Source organism: Haliotis asinina, chromosome 7 (assembly GCF_037392515.1).
Source record: "Haliotis asinina isolate JCU_RB_2024 chromosome 7, JCU_Hal_asi_v2, whole genome shotgun sequence".
Taxonomy (NCBI): Eukaryota; Metazoa; Mollusca; class Gastropoda; order Lepetellida; family Haliotidae; genus Haliotis; species Haliotis asinina.
Window position 1 is genome coordinate 37,217,503 of NC_090286.1, and position 22,448 is coordinate 37,239,950.

The 22,448-nt window shown below is 42.8% G+C and overlaps 1 protein-coding gene across 2 annotated transcripts; it reads left to right on the forward strand.

The window, feature by feature from the left end:
• LOC137291410 (uncharacterized) lies at positions 1-22,150 on the forward strand. Of its 2 annotated transcripts, none has more exons than XM_067822744.1 (4): positions 1-104; positions 17,481-17,532; positions 18,984-19,107; positions 19,663-22,150. In XM_067822744.1, the coding sequence occupies exons 1-4, from the start codon at positions 85-87 to the stop codon at positions 19,860-19,862; spliced, it is 396 nt and encodes a 131-aa protein (XP_067678845.1). In that variant the 5' UTR covers positions 1-84; the 3' UTR covers positions 19,863-22,150. The 2 variants fall into 2 exon arrangements, with proteins under 2 accessions (XP_067678845.1, XP_067678846.1); XM_067822745.1 differs by having other exon boundaries at positions 24-104; positions 18,987-19,107.
• Positions 22,151-22,448: the final 298 nt, after the last annotated feature.

Sequence of the window (22,448 nt, forward strand, 5' to 3'; positions counted from 1 at the left end):
AAAGGGAGATAACTCTATCTACTCACAAGATGGCGGACAGTGTTATGGTTAAGTTTGTGTGCACGGAAGACTGATTTTTTCTGCATGTGTGACAGTCCGCACAGGTGAGTTTGGGTGTGACGAAACGCCAGGTCGCCAAATATTTAATATCAGGTAGGCTATGTAAAGTGTTGAAAACTATACAGCAACCAGACGTAATCCCGGAAGCTGAGGTAGCTGTAACAGCAAATGGTGCCAGATTCCAAATGTATCGATACATGTATCAGATCTGTTAACCGTATTGTGATCCACATTTTGACCTCACTGTCGTCCTTTCTTGCGTAGTAACTATTTGATAAAATGAAATAAGGTCAGCAACATATATTGTGCTCACGTATGTGGATGAACTTGTCTGACGTGGCAGGTTAACATGGAACAACAGTTCAGCTAGCTGAACTAGGAATAACATAAGTGTAGGTCTGCACTGTACATTATATCATGTGATCCGTCCACAAATTCTTGTAAATATTGTCAGCAATGGCTTCAGAGCACAGTATAAAAGGGCTTTGTGCATTACAACACGTACCTTGCTAATATGTCATGTTAATCTGTTACTGATGTTATATATTTTTAGCTACCTTTAAACATCAGTTCTGTAAGACTGTACTGGATAGTGACCAGTTATCGCCGCGTACCAATTATCGCCAACAGCTGGCTGTAGTGGTTGCGCAGACAGCTTTACTTGTACTTCCGTAGTATTCCACGTACTGACACATCCAAAAAACGATAGGTTATAAGAGTTTAAAATACTTTGAGTATTTTACGTTGTAGATGTTACAAGTATGAATCCCTCAGAAGACGAGACCCAAACACATCAAGGGGCTGTCACGTGACCATTAGTGTGTTGACATGAAATTTCATAAATGATGAGAATTGAATGAAAATCATCCTGGCTGTGTTGTGAATCTATAATCTCCGACTTGACAATTCAGTCCACAAAAAGTGCAGATTTTAATGTGTCTGAACCTACACATAATGCCAATCACTTAATTTTGAATTGACCCGAATTTCAATCTCTATTTTATGGACAGATACCATGCAGACTATACTGACAAATTATAACTGTAAATTTTCACCTTTATCTTTACGTATTCCCCCGAGAAAACAAACATTACAAGTTTGGTAACTTCAACCCCGCGGTGACATCTCCACAGTCCGATCAGCTTATATCAGCATCTGTCAACATTCACATTGAAAGTGAGTTTTGTTCTTTTAAACTTTTTTTTTTTAAAACAAATTCCAATTATGAAATTTCTTCAATATGTCAAGGTTTGAAACACAGTAGTTTTATTACCAAGTTTATGTCAAGGTAGGGGAATAACATAGAAACTTCAGAAATGGCGATAATTGGTCTTGTTAGTTGCAGGGAAAGCACAATCTACACTACCGCACTTCCTGTTTGCCGCGTTTTGGAGAAACACAATCGACAACAGTAAACAAGCAGCAAACATCGGTGAATAGCTGATCTATCATCAAGATAAATTTTATTTCATTGTGTGAAGAAATAATGGAGCAAATCGTTAAAAACCGCTTAGAAATGGCGATAACTGGTCGCTAGCCAGTATACTACATTTTGTATTATCAGGGAGCCTATATAGAGGGGGAGAAGGAACTCCTCAAAAAGCCATTGAACGTGTGTCTAGGGATACGTAACCAGTGTAGCCAATATGGTGGCAGAGTAGTATTTTAAGATTGAGCCCAGTTTATTTTCAACAACTGATTAAGTTCACTGAGTGTTGTAACAACTGAAATCCTACATGTACAAGATACGTTAACTATTTTGTCACTTCAGTTTAAGTCAAATAATTGGAATTAGTATCTGTATTAGGACAGTAGATTTGTAGTAAAGTTTCATTTCGGTATGTTATAGCGCTCTGGCTTCTATTCTCGATTCACCACGAAGATAGACTAAATTGTGACGATAAAAACTTCTTTCACACATTCGTTTAATTTTTAAAAGGAGAGTTGAAAGGCATTTGCAAGTATTAGTGACTGTTTTATGACTTAAAAAATTGTTAGGGTGTAATTGAGGTGTGTGAAAAATATGACATTTCGCCGATCTGTTCTGATCTGCCATTGAAATGGTACACGCCATTGTTTGAGTGTTTCTAGTTATTTCTTCAAAGACATCTTTCACATACACCTATAATTCATATGAGGGGAATATATTATCAGGTGAAATGTGTTTGCAAGTAATAGTGATAGCTTCATAATCTAAGAAAGCATGTTAGGGTGTATTTGAGGTGTGAAAAATATGACACATTCCTGATCTGTTCTGATCCGCCATTAAAATGCTATATGGCGTTGTTTGAGTATTCCTAGTTATTACTTCAAAAACATCGTTCACATACACCTTTAATTCTTATGAGGGGAATATACTATCAGGTGAAATGTGTTGGCAAGTAATAGTGACAGTTTCATAATCTAAAACAAATGTTGGGGTGTATTTGAGGTGTGTGAAAAATATGACATATTGCCGATCTGATCTGATTTGCCATTGATGCTTGGGGTTTATGGTTCCATAACTTCTTTCTTTCTTGTTGATCTTATTATCTGACAAAACTGAAAAGGTGTTTTAGAACGCTTTGTGACAGTTTTATGCTTCGTTTTTGAGGGCAGTGTGACTGTGTCAGTTAACATTTTGTTAATGTCCATTCCATTCCCCACATGCAATAAGATATCTGAATTAATTATTAGTGTAAACAAAAATGTCTCAAAATAGATTTTTTTAAAAGGACAGCCGATGTTATCACATGTTCTCACGACACTTTTGCGTTTTTAACATGTTTTTTGAGGTAAGGCCGTGGTGTATCATTTATTCTTTCATTCAGTAACATATGTACTTCTTTCTTTATTCTTTTTCTTTATTTCTTTCATTCATGTGATTCTTGCTCTTAATTCTTACTCTGATTCATTCATTTATTGTAAAATTCCGACTGATACAATAAACTGGCTGAAGTTCTGTTAAACGCAACTGAAGTTATGCTAGGAACGAGCCAAGTCACTGTGTGCGTTGGAGCATGACGAGGCACACGTTAATTAGTACAAGTGGTAAAGAAAGCAAGAGAGTGACCTATCCCTGTTGTAGAGTATCCCTGGTACTATTGATCGGTTGATATAAATTTAAAGGTAAACAACACTTTGGAAAATCATCCAATCAGAGGCAAATATAAGATTCAAAGGGAATCCAGCGATGCTCCCTTCACCATTGATAGTTGGGTGTCAGTTGACTAATGATTAATTGTAGAACAAGTAGTATAGGGAATGGGGGTTCTGGACCACTTTCAAAAAAAGTCTCTACAACGCCTTATTTACTAACTAAGGCTTTGGTTGGGCCCTTAGCTCTTGCTACTATTACCCCTACTACAGTGTGTTGGTAGGAGGTAACACTGTGCCGTACGGTACGATCAATAATTCTTCTCTTACAAACCCCCTACCCGGCCCATCCCTCAAGTAGTATAAGTTAGGTTCGTCGGCTTTCATATCCACTTTATCTATGTTGTAAGTTTTGACTGACCATATAGGATCGGTGGCCCGCTTACGGCTATCACCCTCGTGTTCCCCCGGCTGGTATAGATACCTCACTAGGGCCCTATCTGGTATCTGTTTCTCCTTCCCACGCAATGGAGCGGCCGACTCTGCAACTATTGATTTTAGTTTGATAGCGTCTGCCGGTTTCTTACCGGTGAGACGGGTGACTTCATGGTTGATTGCCGACACCACCTTGGGTAACCTCGTGACCCATTCAGTCGATCGTTTTCCAGGGGTGGCCATCTCCCTAGCATACTGATGGCCGAACAAGCGCTCAGCCAAAGTCCTATTGAATCTCTCAACTATGGCTTGGCTGCGATGGGCTCTGGCCGTGCCACGCTTGACCTTTGTATCGTGTTTGGCTAGCAGTTGTGACACGGCACCCATGAACTCCCGTCCGGGGTCAACTTGCAGCTCTGTTGGCCACGTCAGCGGGCTGCGTTTGTATATGCGTTCGAATCCTCTGGCTACCTGGGCCGAATCTTTCATGGTCAAGGGTTCGACTTCCTTGTAACGACTGGCTACGTCCACTACGGTTAAGGCATACTTGTACCTCTTGTCGTGGGGTAGGAACAGTAGGTCTGCCTGGTGAACGCTATTAGGTATGTTAATACCGAACCTCCTTCTAGGCACGTAGCGTGGTGCCGGCAAATAGATCTGCCACAGGGCTTGTTTTTCAAGCCACGCTTTGGCTTCCTCCGGGAGTACTCGCGCTATTTTAGCTAGCTTATCTACTGCGCTAGCTCCTTTCCAGTACCCACGCGGGCTGTAGTAAATAGCCTCAAATTTTTTCATGTCCATACGCGTATGTGTTTATCCCATCAATAGCTATCCAACGTTTCGTGTCCATAGGCGACAGGGACGTCTTGTTTATAGTCAGTCCGTATATCTTATGTCCATCACTTCTAAGTGTGTTCATTTTATGCCTAAAGGTACGGGTCTTGAACAGGGCTTCCTTGAATCTGGCGTGTTTGATGTGTTGTTTCACCACATACTTCTTAACCCCCTTAGCCTTCCGGATCTCACTATTGTCGGCTTTCAGTATGGAGTACATCTTAGGTCTCAAACCTATGTACTCGGCTATGGGCGTGCCAGCACACTCGTCCTTCATCTTACCTAGGACCTTTTTATTTACCGTACTGTGTATGGTATGGGTCTTAGTGTAGTCGCTGGTGTCGTATAAATTGAGGTGTTTTTTCATGTCCTCGTACATGTCCTCGGTTCGAATTTCTAACAGCAGGGAGTCCGTGTCAGTGTACAGCACTTCACACCTGTCGCCGTACTGTTTCTTGAGCTCGTTGTAGTAAAAGTCGTACATCAAGTGTTTGGATAAATCGAGGATGCTCATCCCCACGTAAACAGGCCGGTTGAATTTTATGTGGCTTTTCTTCATGTGTAGGGCAACCAGGTTGTCTGTGAATATCTTACTACGGTTGAATATTGGACTGACTATCAATCTCCTGAGCTTGTCTTCCTCACTCGACCGAACCAGCTTCACGGTCACGCGTTTCCTCAGGTTCTCCATAGTCTTACCAAACACCGAGTTGTTCATGAGCTTGTAGAGATTTTTCTCAAAATCACTGGTGGCTTTTTTTCGTAGGTCTGTGTTCATTCTGATGTAGGGCTCCATCCATGGGCTCTGGTCGAACATGAGCACCCTGTGTATTTTGGTCAGCCTCATACCCAACGACAGGTACAGCTGTAGGTTGCGATAGTGAACGATGTACTTGGTCTTATTCATTAAGTTAGGCACGAGTTTTTCAACGTCTGTCACACGCCCACCTAACAAGTTATGTTGGTACTCAGACATCCAGTCTGGGTTAACCCTCATACGTTCGGGGGCCAGGGGGTAGCTGTTGTGTGATGTGTGTAATTCCTTGGTATACTCTAAGTCAACCTCGAGGATATACCCTTTGTTCGAATCTGGTGCAACCCCCATAACATCAACGTGGGGTACCCATTCGAATCCCCCTGTAGGTAGATACTGGCTCATGGCCCAGCCGTACAGGTTGTTTGCGTCGAGGTAGAGAATGTGATTGGTTGGCTTGTTAGGATCGTAACCTTTCACGTATTGATTATTTGCTTTCGCGTATCGTTTGGATGCCATGGAAATCCCACCTCGCAAGCCTTTCTCAATGAATAGGTGCATGTCGTAATCTGTGAGCAATTCCAAATTAACTCCGGTCTTTTTAAGCAAGGCGTCCCACGACAGACCTGGGCTGGTGTAATACCATGCGGGGTCGAGTTTATACTGCTTGAAACACGTCCGCCTAAACGTCTGAAACACGTCGGCTAACAGCAGTACATCTGTCCTCAAGTACAGGTCGTGATAATCACCCAGGTTCTTACAACCCAGTTTATTCCATACGTTAGTCGCGTGCGAGTAATCATCTCGTGAGACGGACGCCTCATTCAGCTTGCTATAAAAGCAGTCAATAGGGGGTAGTCTGGTCTCGGTGAACTTGACCCAACTATCCATGTACTCATAGGGGTACACACCCTTCCTCATAAGCAGGGGTCTAGTCTCGGCGTCTGTGTATCGATCGGTGATAGGGAAGGTATTGTTGGCCTTGACCAGACTGTCGAGTGACGACAGGAGGAACTGAAACGAGTCAATGAACCTAAGTCCTTTTAAGCTGAAGGAGATGTATCTCTCCATGTTGTTGGGGATGCACGTTATATTACCATCGATTTTCGCGATGGCCTGCATGATCAAGTGTGAGTCGTACCCTCTCAAGTTGTGAAAGACAACGGGGATGTTTATTGTCTTAGGGTTGATTTTAAGCTTGAGGTTGCACGCGCTGTGAGCGGCGCCTCTATACTTACCAGTTATGTGGCAGTGATCTCTCACCGAATCACCGTTAAGTGGTGAGTCACACACGTGACAGTTAGTGCTACTAGCGTGAGCTAGCCTGTCGACTCGGGTCATACGCATGGGAGCGATTCTATACAATGCATTCCTAATAATTTTTTCTTCCTCCTGCAAACACTTTAGAAACCTTTCAGCCGCGTCAGGGCCCCTATACACTACCGGAGCTTTCGTTTCCCCGTCACAACGGACGACAATGTATCCAAACCCACAGGCTTTATGCTCTTGTGTGGGGGAAACCAAGGCTTCGAAGTCGGCGTATATGATATAAGGCACAGACATTTGGTTCTTGTGGTTACCGAATTTTAGGATATTATCACCTTCCTTAGGCATGTCGACTCGTATGGCCGTCTGCCCCACACCTTGACAATCCTCCCGGTGGGATTCTAATAAATCAGCTCGTGTGAAGCCATGTAGGCATCGTTCACAGAAGTGGGTCTTTTCTCTGTGTGCCGATTGGTCATACAACAGCCTGCTAAAGTGTTTTATCCATGTGTAGTGATACTTGTCACCTCGCTGGATCATGAATATATTGATAACTTGGCGATCCTTCACCCCGCCGACCCTGTGTACTATTGTTGTGTTACCTTCGTGGCCAAAGATATTTATAGCCAGATTATTCTGTTTTTCTACTTTAGTGATCTGGGATATGGGGGTGGGTTCATCTATACCATCCCAGTTGAGCCCATCGTCTTGGGGATAGCTAGAAAGCCTATCTGAATGAGTGTCAGCTGGAAATAAGGCTGACCTGATAGCTAACCTCAGGCAATCGTTTCCTCTATTCTTAACGTTTACTATGGCATGTTTGTTCCTATAGTAGGGAGGCAAGGCTAGGTATGACCCGCCTCTGAACGGCACGTAGTTAGCTATGTCTAGATAGACATTATCGATTTTATCTACAGCCCACCCGGACCCCAAGTGTGTGTAGCGTTCTAGGTATTCTCGTATCTGCTGAAAACTGGTATCGATTGATGTGTCAATGGTCTCTGTATGTGTGACGACCTCTTGTTTACCTCGGAAGTAAGGCTGAACATACTCAGTGAGGTCCCCAACCTGCTTATCGAGCGACATTTTCACTGTGATCTGAAACTTAATACTTCCTAGGTTATTTAGTTCCTGGTTGACCTTATCAGCTATCAGAGGCTTGATATCTGTAATGTCTATGTTTCTATCAACGTGCATGTGCCAACCTCTCAAATAGTTGCCTACAGCGCGCTCAGTGCGCACGAACTGTAGGTCAATAGCTCTATTCTGTCGTAATAATTCTAAAAGTTGTGGTTTCCTCATACGGGAATACCCGCCTAAACCCAAATTGTGTGCCTCGGCTTTCAGTTGTTTTACAGTGGGACGTGCTACGGGGGTATGTGATAACAATTCGACTAACCCGGCTCTCCCCAGTTTTGAATAACCCGTGTATCCAAGCTGTTTTGCTTGAGCTTTTAATTGTTTTACCGTAGGGGCTTCTAAACCTAGTAATCTCAACAATGCTGACTTCCGCATTCGAGAATACCCGATCACACCTCTCTGTTTTGCGACCCGCTTAAGCTCGCGTACAGTAGTCATAGTGTTTACACCTAACATAACCAATGTCTAATTGGAGTCTATCTTGAGCAGTCGCCTACGTTCTTTTATGTAGCCCTTTTTATTCTCGTAGATGAGTTGATGTCTGACTACGTTCGCTCCGTGAGCTTTACATAGACAGTAGTGCCCTTTAACCCCGATACCACACACAGAACACGTGTAGTTAGGACTTCCCATATGGAAACAACAGAACCTAGTCCTGCATTTCCTACCACAGGCCTCGGTCTTCCCCATAAGTATGTATTCACATCGGTATGGAGCGGGTCTCATGTTTACTTATATAGGTATTTAATTTAATTGCTTCGCAACCAACGCAGTAGCTGCTATACCCAACACTATGAAGCCCAGTTCACGATTCATTTGTCCCTTGGATGGTGTGTAGTACTGAGCGAGTGTGGGTTTATTGAGCGGTTCCAATCGTTTACCAGTTAGTAGGTAGTATTCTTTCATTGCTTCATCGACATCGTTGAATGTTTGAACGGCATGGTTTTCACGCTGGAGTTGTTCGTTAATAAAATCGATCCTCTGGAGGCGTTTTTTAGCGTACTCGGCCTGTGCCTTTTGTAATTTCTCAGTAGTGAGATCGTGCCGCTTCCTTTCTTCCTGTATTTCAGCCGCGTGGTCATCTCGTAGTTTCGAGAAGAGGAAATTACTCCCAGAAAATGCCAGGGCATTCACTAACGCCCCACCGACCATCATAGCTATCGTGGCCATCCTATATTTATTTCATTATATTTTCAGGTATTATCCCTTGTTTTACTAGGATGTCTTTTGTAGCCATCGCCATACCAAGGTTCATTATGAGCATACCCATATCCTGCAGGTTGAAATCTAGCTTGATAGTTGGTTGTTTAAGCACCATTTTAGTCAACCGAGCGTACCCTACGGCTAGACTGGCGACCACTGTGGCGTGGTATGCGTCGTTGACGAACGTTTTCCCCTCAGACATTATGTATATGATATAAAAATATTTAAATTATAACATGATATGCGGGTCGACAGTGGGGGTTACCACCTCACTGTTGGGGGGCTCACTGTGGGAGGGTACCCCCACGTATAACCATGTTATAACCACGGCAGCACCTACAGCCAACAACAGTCGGGGGTTGATAATTTTATGTTGGTTACACCACCGTTTTTTACCGGCAGCTACTCTCTTAGGATTCTTCTGCCTGGTTACTGTTGGGGTCACTTCCCCCACTGTGGGGTGTACCCCCACTGGTTCCCTGGTCTCCTGTGAAGGGGTCACTGTGGGGGGTTCCCCCACTGGTTCCTGTGCAGCATCCATCTATACTATTATTATTATTTTTTCTCTCAAATTGACAATGCTTTGCCGTGATAATCGCCGCCGTCACTGGAGCCAGCAACATACCATATTTGTGGTACAGCTCGCATCTGATAGAGCTCACGGCGTGTTCGATAAAAGGGTCTTTCTCGAGGTCCTCCCACAGGTAAAGTCGGCGCTCTGGTGGAATGGGAAGGAAGTATGACACAATACCGGTGTATATCTGGGTCATAGCCGATCCTATTGTCTTTGTCATTTCTGCTCCGAGCCGGGACTCGTATCTAGCGTACAGCTTATCGATTTCTTCGGCTGACATTTTGTGAATTTTATCCGGAGTGTAGTCTCCAAAGTAATGTTTGGCTTTGCCGCCAACAGCCAACGCCACCAGTTTCTCTCGCTTATCATCATCCCCAGACAATTGTTCGAGCAATTCCTCACACTCCATCTTATAATATAACAAGTAAGATTTAGTTTTAACTATATAATACCCGATGCAGACAAAACACAGAGAAATGAAGGTTAAGTTGCACACGACAAACACTTCAAATATCATAGCTATACTTAGCATTTGCTTAGCTTTAGCTTAGCTTTGCTTAGCTTTGCTTAGCTTTAGCACACCCTATATGCTACTGGTTGGTCGGTCTTGAGCACGAGCTTAGCGTGTTTAGTTTCAGCGAGCGTAGGGCGTACTTGGTGGTCAGGTATTCACCGATCTGCACGGAGCCGAGGTCCAGGTCCTTTGTTATGTAATCCCCCACTGGTAGCTTTTTTATCTCATCCCACTGCTGGTGTGGTCTCATACCATGACTGAACAGCTGGTTGGGCACGACCTCGATGGTCACTTCCACCTTTTCAATCTCGGGGTTGAAAAACTTCTCGCTGTCCCTCCGGAATGGCTCGTAATCCTCCACGGGGACGACCAGGATACCTTTCATCGATCGCGCCGGCACGTTCAGGTTGATATTCCACACAGTGTCGCTCTTATCTCGCACGACTGATCTATGCCTCAGTACGTGATCGTACAGGATAGCCATCTTCCCAGAGTACTGGCTTCGAACCTGCCTGGCCAGCTCCGGGCTAGTGACCATGTCGAACTCCAGAGAGATGTTGTCTATGGCATAACTGGCCTCATCACCGTTCGGCGTACGCACTACTTTGCTATAGTCGTTAAACGTGAGCTCGTATTCGAGCCTATCACCCAGCGCGGCCTGGTAAAACGGCGCGTGTCCCGTGAGCAACTCCAAGTCGAGCGGCACGCAGAATCGATTCCCGTATGCTCGAGCGATGGCCTTTTCACCGTCCGATAGCTTGTCTAGCTGGTCTGGCGTGAAGGCATACCCTATGCGCGACCGGGTTGATTTGCTGATACCCTTGTACACATCATTGACTCGTTCTCCCTCGCTTTTCCAGAGATCCCCGTAGCAGTGAAACACGTCGCTGTCGTCGATGCTCAGCACCTCGTTACCGCTGATCTTGACGGTCGTTTTCTTGATGATAGCTCGACCCACGTTCCGCACTAGCTCGCGTTTGTCGTTGTCGGAGGTCAACGTGATATTGAACGCCAGTCGAACAGTGCCTGGTACAATGAGGTCATTCTCACCAAGGTTTGGAAATCTAACCAGCAGAGTTTGATTCTGGTCTATCTTGCTGGGATTGTTGGTGATGGTCACCGACTGGCGCACGGCTCTGGCTCCTAATGGCTCTCTCAATCTTCTGAAAGGATCTAATTTTCTGCTGTACATTGTTATATATAAATGAAATATATTTTTAATACTAAATAATGGCTGAAGACATACCTATGATGGAGATGTGGGATGATACTATGGATGATACAGGGGCCGAGCAGGAGACCTCATTCTCAGGTGACGCACTCATGGAGGGCGCCGTCGACGATTATTACAACGCAGTTGAAAATAAATCCAAACTCAAGCCGTTGGGAAGGGACTATTCCAGGTTTACCCTCGATAGCAATGGCACGCTGCGTTTGAAGGCTCACCCGGAGATCGATCTCGTGAATAAACGCACGAGAGAACCGCTTGCTTTATCAACACTGGGCAGTCTACATGGGAGTGACTTGATCCGCGATGAACTAGGTTTCATAGATTACGGTGGCGCGCGACCTAAGCTTCCTCCGAAGGTCCGTCAAGATCTGCAAGCTTATGATATTAAAAAGGTGTTGGCCGACTACGAGAACAAGCCCTTCCCGGGTTTCGAACTTACCTTTCGGGAACTGCGGGGGTTGGACCTGTTGATGCAAACCATTCGTGGTCAGCTCTGGAAAAGCACGGCCAAAGTGAGTGAGATAGACGGCCACATCGACTATGAAAAGGGCAAACTCGGTGAAACTGAGGACGAGTCTATGAAAGCCACCATCGAGGAACGAATACGTAATTTGGAAGAGGAAAGGCAGGTCTGATTGGAGACGGCGTCCGGCTACAAAGAAAAGCTTCGATCCCAGACCAACCGTGTGCGGGAAACCATCAATCAAGTCCTCTACCGAGACGCTACGTTAGCAGACAGGATTCGGATATTGTTCCGGGAGCAAGGGATCACCATCGCCAGCATTCTGACTGCATTGGGTTTCATCATATCAACCCTGGTGGTGTCACTGACAGGGGGTACTGTGGGGGGAACTCCCACACCCCCCGGCGGTGGTGTTAAAGACTGGATAAAAAAACTCGGGGAAGGCCTAGCTAAACTGGCTGGTAAAGCCGCCGAAGCCCTTCCCGGCATCCTGGGTAGCATCGTCTCGTGGTTGTTGGGCGCTCTGGCTAAAACTGCCACGTGGCTCAGTCAAAACCTGTGGGCAGCCATCGTCGCCGTGGCGGGTCTGGTGTACGTAGCGGCTAAGAAATTTTTAACCAAATAAGCCCCAAAGCTACCCCACCAACCACCAGGGCCGTTTTACTATCAATATGCTGCTGATTGGAGGCCTGAATATGAGGGGCCACCTCCTGTGGTGTTGGTTGAACTTTAGACTCTGGGTGCGGCGCCACTATACCCGTTTCACGTGGTGGGATGTGTGGGATATAGGGGGTGTTAATATCGGGGTTGATACCCAACTTTTGATCCGCCGTGGCTATGACTATTTTGTTGTTACAACCCACCACTTTTTTTACTCTCAGTTGCATATCACTCGGAGCCATGTACAGCCCCACGCCGAACACGTAATTGACTTTCGATCTGGCGTATTCTAACACGTTTTGGTAGCGGTCGATGGCCCGCGGGAGATCAACTGGAGAATTGATAGCATCCTCAACGTTGGCAACGAACTGTTTCTGAGCGTCGAAAGCAGTTCCCTTACTGAGGATGTTGGAACGCGTCATCGACTGCGCACCCAACAGCGCCCACACGTACGTTCAAATCGAGTCGTTCAAGCGTATTGTACCAGCACGAGTGAATTCTTTCGATGTTTTTGAGATCATTTTAGTCCAGGCTGTGGCTGCATCAGGATTGGTTTGCTTTATGTAGCTGACATGGATCTTTTCATTCGTTGTGGGACCTGTAAATGTATGACGGTTTGGGTTGTATGTACCATCTGCAGAACCGGCTATATATGTTCCGGACCTGTAGAAGTACACGTAAACTATACCGAGACCATGGTTCACACCAGGAAGGCGAAAGTCTTTATTCGTTGGAATCTCAAACTCCCCACAAACACGTTCATAAGCGCGTTTATCATAGGGGTTATTCGTCATACTCCACGCTTTATCTTGGGGAAGAGGAGCACTTATTTCCTTCAATATTCGTCTCGTTTGATAATAAATATGAAACAAAATGACTGCCTTACTCAGTTCGTCTATACCGTAGTCTAGTGTCACACCCGACCCTGTCGTCTCACACCACACAGCAAAGTTGAGTTGGTTCTGCCAAAACTGCATTGGGTTTTGATTCCAGTTTACCACCGCCTGCGCGTTATTAACGGTCACGATATAGTTTTCAAAGATATTAATAAAGGTTGCTTTAAACCCTGTACTACCTACCACCACGATTTTCAAGTGTGCTAAGTCCATATTATAATATATAATTTATATATTATAATATGTACATAACACTTCCAGGAATAACGAGCGGTGAGGCCGTTCAGCTGACGCACGCGATCGATAACACGTCAGGCCAACTCGAAGTCGCACTCTGCGATATCACCTACCTACCGCAATGGACTAACATCAACGCCAGCAACAATAAGCTGTTCGTCAGTGGAACTCGCAGCCAGATAACTGACGGCTACTACAGTGTGTGCTCTCTAAACGACGAGGTCTTCAAATCCCTGGGAGCCGAACTCAAGATGAACGACTCAAACGGTACAGTGGTGTTAAGAAACCCCTTGAGGCTCGGCCGACCATTAGCGAGGATACTCGGTATATCTCCTGACGAAATAAAACCAACAACAACCGTCACAGGCACGAAGTTACCCGATCTAGTACCGTACCGAGAGCTGTACATTCATCTCGGTCAGGTGAGCACAACGTACAACATTCAAGGAGGTCACCCTTCCACTATACTGAGAGCAGTGCCGGTGAAAACTGAGAAATACAACGACGGTAGAACCGAGTCGTTTTCACCACGGCAGTATAAGAGATTAATCCAGGCAACATACCTGAGCTGATAATATCGGTGTTAGATATAAATCATAATCCTGTAAATATAGGATACCTCAGCTTAACGCTTCATGTAAAATGACCAGCGCACAAGGGCCCGGAGTGAAAAAATGCGTCAATATCGGGATCTCCGACCTCGGAGACACGCGCGGTTTCGACGCTCCCGGAGTAGATGGTAAATCGTACGCCTTTCAACTGAAAAACAACATTTACAAACGCATTGAAGTCACCTCCGGTGGAGCCCTAAGTGATATAGTAGATACCACAAGAGCAACAGTCAACACTAAGTACGCCCTTGTCAACACCGGTAATAACTGGATAATATACCCATCGTTCGGGGGTAAACTGTTCGACTTAGACGATGTTGAGAGCACTACCGTTGCCCGAAACAAGCCATATATGCTCGTCTTCACCGAAGATGACAAGTGGGTGTTGTTACCCGATAACGACTGGTTTCTCAATATTAGGCTCGGCTCCCCCTACGTGTTCACGGATAACAAAGACAACCACCTAAACAAAGTCGTGAACAATGGAACCCTGCTCGTGGCTTACGTCCCAACTCAGAGACGTAGCGTAGTCGTCAGCCCACTCGACACTATGGCAGCCCACATGCTATCGAGTAAACCGGCCATACAAAACGTGAAATTGCAGTTAGTGTCTGAATTCGAAGGCGTGGTCAGTATACTAGAGAGTCTACCGGCAAACTCAACACTGATCATCAAAGTCTACCTAGGGGAACCATCGGGGAATGATGTCGAGATCGTGAAGGGGATCAAACTCGGGTGGGGGAAACGACACCAGTATCAAGTTTGCAACGTTTACGTGCGGGTGGGTGTCGGCTCCAACACCAGTCTGCAGGGGGTCAACGTGATCGTGGAAAACAAGATATCACTAACCAATATCTTCCTGCCTGACAACATACACTTCATGGGTATGAAGTTCACCCCTGAACTATTATCAGAAAACCAGTTGGAAATTATATCGTAATAGTATAACAATGACCAGTCATCGTCCCAACACTACGCTTAACGACCTAGGAGATACGGAGGGATTCGATCAGCCTGGTGAGGAAGACACCTTATATATCCTGCACTTCAAAGACAACGTGTACAGACGGGTGTCGTTATCAGATTTTAAAGAGCCCAAATGGCTGATCAACTTAACACTCGCCTCACCTTATATCACAATGGACGCAGATGCGTGGATCTCTAAGATTAGGAACAACGGTATCTGGGTCGGGGATTTCATTCCGGAGATAAATAAATTAGCAGCCAATACAGGTTTTTATATCGCAAAAAATAATTTAATATCTGAAGTAGTAGACAATAAATTAACATTTGTCCACAATGGTATTTGGCCCCCTTGGTATTTTAATGGAATATTCTCCCCCTCCACACTCATCATAGAAGTCTTCTTTGCGTATTCAGACGACAAGGTAAACACCTCAAGAGGACACCAAATTTTACCCGGGTTGACAATACGCTGGCAAACCGAACACGTACGCAAATATTGTCGTATTGTTATACAACGGAATCCCCCCCGTAAAACCCTCACGGGTATAGACCCCCTGGGTTCTATAAACCACTTAATAAGCCTCCGTGGGGTTTCTATTATAACAAAAAATCCTATTAGCCTCTCACCTATTACCATGAATAATAATCTACACCTTGTAAGCTTCAAATACATTGAAAGACTATTAATTGAAACCCAATTAAAATATCTTTCATAATATATATTATAGGATGGGTCTGTACCCAGTCGTAGAGGAAGTAGCTGGAAACCGTAGATGGGTTCCGCTTGAGGCAGTTATGTGATGTGAAACGCCAACTAGAACAAGACCGTGACACGCGGAAAGCACTATGTAAAAAGTACCATAGAGCTTTCAATATCGTGGACGGGGCTGACACTACCCTTATGGCAACCAGCATGGGACTAGGGGCGGCAGGTGTTGGGTTGTTGGCTACCATCGTGGCTGCACCTATAGTGCTAGGTATTGAAATAACAGCTGGGGTGGCAGGGGTGTTAGGGTTGGCGCTTAAGTTAGTATCACGCAGACTTCATCGTAAGGTATTGAAACACGACGAGATCAGGATTCTGGCCGAAGCAAAGCTCAACACAGTGAGTGAGCGTATTTCCACGGCACTCTCTGACAGTAAGATCTCAGAAGAGGAGTTTCGTTCAATCCTCTCTGAACTCACAAAATATAACGGAATGAAACAAGATATTCGGTCCAAGTCTCGTAAGTCTGCTATCAGCGAAGACGAGAAAAAAAAGTACATAGAACAAGGGATACAAAAAGCCCAGCAAGCCTTTATTACGAACACCAAAGAGATCATAGGCAGTTCACGTTAAACTGTTTCATCGATATAAACGTGACATAGGCCGGGTAGGGGGTTTGTAAGAGAAGAATTATTGATCGTACCGTACGGCACAGTGTTACCTCCTACCAACACACGTTAAGAGTAGGGGTAATAGTAGCAAGAGCTAAGGGCCCAACCAAAGCCTTAGTTAGTAAATAAGGCGTTGTAGAGACTTTTTTTGAAAGTGGTCCAGAACCCCCATTCCCTATACTACTGAACATAAGATAAGAATATTAAATAAGTAACACTCTAAAAGTATCAATTAAAAAAGCACGTCAAAAACAATACTCATTAATATTTAAAATGTAATGTATCACTATTTTGACTTTTTCTATGGCCATTTCATGATTTTGACTTTTTGGTATGGCCAATTTGTCTTGAATTGGTTGTGACCATTTTGACTTCATTGTGTGGCCATTTTTTTGTGTGGCCACTCTTACCTATTCCTGATTCAGAAGCAGAGGAAATCTATACTTGGTTTGTTTAGAACTTTAGAAATGCAGAAGGCAGTGGGGACAGTGCGACAGACTAGGAGTCAATATTTTCTTTTGTAGAACTGAACAATAAAATGTTATTGATTTTGTACACATGCATGAAACATTATAATGTTGATCTGTTTGTATGGTGTTTTGGATATGTGCATATCTGTTCTGAAGATGTTATTTTTATTATTTTTTATATGAGATCTTATAGATCCAGAACTCCACATAAGATTTAGCTCATACTGTATCCACTGTATTTTTTGTTCTGGGTATTATGAATGTTGAGTGGGTATTTCATTTTCCGTTACCCACTGCTTTCAAATATATGGGTATTTCAGTGGTTTTACTCACCTGAGTACAATGTTTGTCATTAAGTAAGTTTACTAAGCAGGTATGTACTGTCTTATGTCATACCTAGTCAAACCCAGCATAAATACTTTGGACATCATTTCATGAAAAAATGCTCCTCATATACTGACAGTACCACAAAAGTCTTATACTAACAGTACAACTTGATCGCAATCAATGTGTTTTCATGATGCAAGATATTTTTATAAATATATTTGATAAATATGATTAAAGTTTTTGCATATTTAACATTTTAAATGTTGTTTGGTATGCAACAATTATATTTCAGTGAGTAGCTGGATTATGTGCACCATCCTCTGAGATCTGTTCACATGATATTATTAATGTGTATTTTTTATTTCCCTGTTTGTCCTATGTTGACAGGTGCGGACCACAGCTTCCTGAGTCAATGACTGAAGTCCAGAACAATGACGAGGTAGAAAGTGATTCACATATGTTTGTATTCATACCACACATCATCAACCACACATGCACACACATTATACATCTATCTGTGGATTTTTCTGTTGCTTTCATGTTACTTTATTTCTTGTAATAACCTCTCAGTAGGTTTTACCGGAGCTCTTACCAAGGGTTGAAATTTTATCCTCACAGCAGTTTAGTAAAACCTTTGTACGTGGTAAAACCATGGCACCTGTAGTAAAATTCTTAGACAGTAAATGTAAGTAACAATTGTAAATACAACTTTTTTATTTAATTGAAAAGTGGAGACCTTCACTGAGGGAGTGGCTGGCTCCTGTTCAGTGCTGCTTTTGTGTTTGTTGACTGTCAACATATTGGAATTTGGAGACTTGTTCCTTTTGTGGGCTGTTCCATCTATGTGGTTCTGCTCAGTATATGTGCACAAAATATTGCACATATTGAAAAAATACACTTTGTGTTTATCATTCATGATGGCTTATAAGTCATAAAGAACATGTCTCCTTGGTTTTGGTTGCAAATGTAAATGCTTGGAGTCAGGAAAATCCTAAGGGCCTTAAGATTTTCCCTCGTCCGCAGGTTTACATTTGCTACCTAAACCTCGGAGACTTGTTTTCTCCTTTACTTATAACATTTGTTTTGTTTGTGTGGATGCCTCTTTATCTGCACAATTTTAAATGAAATAAGACTGTCTAGACTGTCATGGTTCCGAAGTATGCTTCTGTTTACAATTCTTCAAAGGTATTTGGAAGTTTGTGTAGTGATACAAGAAAAATGTCGCTAATAACAGCTTCTTTATTTGTTTCTTATGATGTTTCAGGGCTAGTTCTTGCCCTTTTCTTCAGGTGGATGACAAAAAATCAGTTGATCTTGTTGTTGCCTTTAATGACAAGTCTGAAGAGAAAAATAGATGACGCAACAATAAAGTTTAACTCACCTATGACAAACTGGGGTAATGGGGTAGCCTAGTGGCTAAAGCATTCACTTGTCATGCAGATGGCTTGGGTTCAGTTCCCCACATTGGCACAATATGTGAAGTCCATTTCTCATGTCCGCTGCTGGAATACTGTTTAAAATGGCATAAAACCATATTTACTCATTCATTATGACTAACATGGTTGTGGTGCAACTCGGGGAAATATATCTCTCAGTAATGTGTCAGTGCTGAATAATTCAGTCTGAATGCTTGCACAGTGGTTGTGGGGTGTCCAAGTTTTTAAGTTTTTTCAAGATTAACTTCAAGTTTTAAGTTGTTATTGCTATTTACCTTATGTTAAGGGAATATGTGACAGTTTATTTCTTTCCTTTGGAAATGTGTCAACTGTATGGTTATATATTATTTTTTCTCATTTGCATTGGCATTGGCTTGTGGTATGCTCACAACATGGTATCCCCTATTTTTGAAAGATATATTTGCTTTTCTGTGCATAATAATTCTGATTCCAGAAGGGCAGCAGTCTGCCAGAAGTGGTGAACTACCAGTCTGAGCGAAGGAAGGTGGTGATAACGATCGGTGTTATGCTGGCCTGGGTGTGTTTTGTGCTGGCTACAGTAAACCGCAGTAATGCAGGTCTGTCTGACATTTCACCTCAATACATCTTGGTGTCGTCACTTTCTGCTATAATTTAATCATCTGCAGGGCAGTAGGGTAGCCTAGTGGTTAAAGTATCTTTTGTTGTATGAAAACCTGGGTTTGGTTCCCCAAATTGGTACAATGTGTGAAGCCCATATCTGGTGTCTGCTGTCGTGATATTGCTGAAATATTGCTGAAACTGGCATATGGCCTGACTCACTCCCTTACTATGTGCAGTTGTCCTTTTGAAAACGGACAACAGTTGGCCGAACGGACACTAATGTGTAAGAAATAGTAAATGTATGCAGCAGAATGTATGTTAGGTTGTTCCATCTCTGAAGAAGCACCCTATTAGTGATCAAGTCCAGTTCCAGGCAATCAAGTGATTGATATTATGAACAAATCAAGTGAAATGTAACGAAAAGTACTGAGGCTAAGTTTACCTAAGACTGTCATGAAATCAGTCATGTCATGCCTGATAGCCTGTTCCATTTAATTGCCTTTCAAAACAAGCAGTTTACTTGGGACTAATCCCATGAGTGTTTTCTTCAGTTGCCTTGTCAAGTGAGGCCCTTTCCATGGATTATGTTGCGCCATTGCTGGGTATCCTCCTGATGTCCATTGTCTTCATTGTCATTGCCTGTCTCCCAAGCACACTTAAGTCTAAGGATGAAGAGGAAGAAGTTGTTGTGCTTGAACACAAGAACAGTGTTGTGAACATGGTCCAACCTTCAGACAATGGAATCATTTGACGTCACTGGTATCGACCTTGAGTGTTCTTGTGCCATGTATATATGAGGGCTGAAAATTCCTCCTTGTGGTTCCAGAAGAGTTGGTGTTGGGGAAATTGAAGTAGGTTCCTGCACCTGTATATAGTAGCTGGACAATGGTGGGATCTGAACAGACCAAGTGAATGGAACACAGGGATTGGTAACGAGAACTTTGACAATGGGCCATTTTCAGCATTATCAGCCATTTCCTGAATTTTGTGTCAATAGTAAACTTCCACATTTTAAATTTAATGGGCCATTTTTCTTTCTAATGTGCAAAATGGCCCATGGCCCCTGCCTTTCCCAATCACTTGGAAAAATTCGGGAGAAACATTTCATTTCCATTTTCGGATTCGAACAACGGGGAAGCATAAAGTTTCCAAGACCTCGTTCATATGGACTATAGAGTGTATTGTTTCATCAGAAATTGTCGAAAAAAAGCAGTATCAGTGGAGAAAACATGTGGCCTGCAATATTAGGTTGATCTCTTTATCACGTTGACTGCCTAGCATGTGTATACTTGTGTTATCAAGTATATGAACATTTTAGGTGTTTTAAAACAGTTTTCATGTATTGCCAGCACAGCCACAAGAGGCAACGTCTCCTAGTGGTTGCACCTGTTATCGTCAGCGAAGAACCTTTGTTAGTAATGTTACCACCAGGACACATTGCTTCTTGTGGCTATTTTGCCAACATGTAAAACTTGTTTGAAAACACCTCTGATGTAGCTATGAGATAACTCGTCGTAGCAAATTCTATTACGTTTGATAAAACAAGTATACTAGTGGTATGCAAATGGGACAATAAGCTCACACTCTGTTAGACATGAGTTATGTCAGTCTATAAGGCTAAATACTTATTTAAACTTAATATTTATCACTAACATCTTACCTATAGTGAGTGTAATGGTGAGTAATTTGTAGTTAATACTGTATGACATATTCATGTAAATAACTTGCAGAATGCAAATGAAACAATATACTGAGGATGTTCATGTTAAGTTCCCTGTCCCCCAAAAGATGTTATGTGCTCACAAGCCATTGTTAAAGATTGAGTTTCACTCAGCGCTAGAACAAGTTAGTGGAACGGGTCCACTGGTAGCCATGTTTTACCCACATATTTTGGGACCAACGTTTGATATTATTTTCTTCTCTAAACATTCATTGTTAAGCTGCTTTGTTGAAGACATATCACATGATTCAGCAAACCAGTGTTTTGGCTGAACAACTCATCTACAAGATGTCTATGATATTACAGGGCTCGATATAGTGCTTTGTTACTTACACCGATGCAACCCAGTATCAAAAGTACAACCTAATTATGAGCCCAACTTGCAAAAGGTACGGGTAATTTTTTAGAAATAAATCAGCAATAAATCTAACATAATAAGTATAGTATGAATATGTCAACTCATTTTTCTTCTGAAATTTTAAGAGCTATGGTGCCGAAACATTGCTATTTATAGACAGGACTTGCTTATGACAGCTCTTGTAGACAGGAATCACCTGTATCTCTGTGGATATTCATGGATATTACGTCATAGAAATATGTTTATGTGCACTGAAGCAGCTGGCGTTTTAACATGTTACATGGCAAATGGAATCTGGCTGGTGCATCTAGGTTTTTATCTTAGGTTGAACCTGGTGCAAGTAGGTTAACATCTCTTATGTCAAGTCTTGTATTTAGATCCCAATCCACAGCTCTTGTTGGTTAAAATTGGCTTTTCTGATTAAGCAGTGAAATATTAGCCAGTTGTTTTCTTGGTGTCAAGTCTTTTGACATGGCACTGTATGGACAACGAACAACAAAGTATTGTGATAATTAGGAAAATGTTTGTATATTTTTTTCATTAATAGTAGTTGCAAATTCTTGTGCATAATACTATACTGCATGTAATTGTGTGTGCTCAATGTTTGTTAATATGTGTCAAAGGGTGTTTTATGTCTCAGAACTTAACTATGGTGAAGGTCCACCCTTCTGTTCGTTGCTATAACAACCAACGGACATGACATTTTTTTGAGAAGATATATTTTTTCGAGTCATCAAAGCTGCACGCATTTTGTCATGTATAAGGTTATTTCTGTATGCCATATGGTTCAGTGTTTACTAAATGGTGATGATCTGACCACACCCTAACCATAATCAAAGGGTGATTTTCGTCAGGGTTTTTGTGTGAAAAAAAAGGTGAGCAGTAATTTGTACATACTGAAAATGTTTTTTTTTTCATTTTGGGGGAATGCTTCTAAGACAATAAATGAAGTTTAATACATTGCATGAGTTTATTTCTGATTGTTATTACCACTTGGGCTGCGATACACGGTATTCATTTAAAAACACTATTTAGCATTCTGTGTAGACATTCTGAACATCATTAAATAATGATATGGTAACAAGATGACTCTGCATCAATCATCCATGTTCTGAAAGACGGTGATAGACACAATGACATCCTGAAAAAAGTGAAAAATGCAGTGATGTTCACTTGCTGATATCCCAAGAGACCCTCAAAAGTTCTGTGATGACTGAAATACTCTGTGATATCCTGGAATACGCTGTTAGACAACCATT

Coding starts and splice junctions, on each gene's coding strand:
- LOC137291410 (XM_067822744.1), top strand. CDS start 85: ATGTGTGACAGTCCGCACAG. Junction 105..17,480: donor ATGTGTGACAGTCCGCACAG/GTGAGTTTGGGT, acceptor CTATGTTGACAG/GTGCGGACCACAGCTTCCTG. Junction 19,108..19,662: donor AGTAAACCGCAGTAATGCAG/GTCTGTCTGACA, acceptor TGTTTTCTTCAG/TTGCCTTGTCAAGTGAGGCC.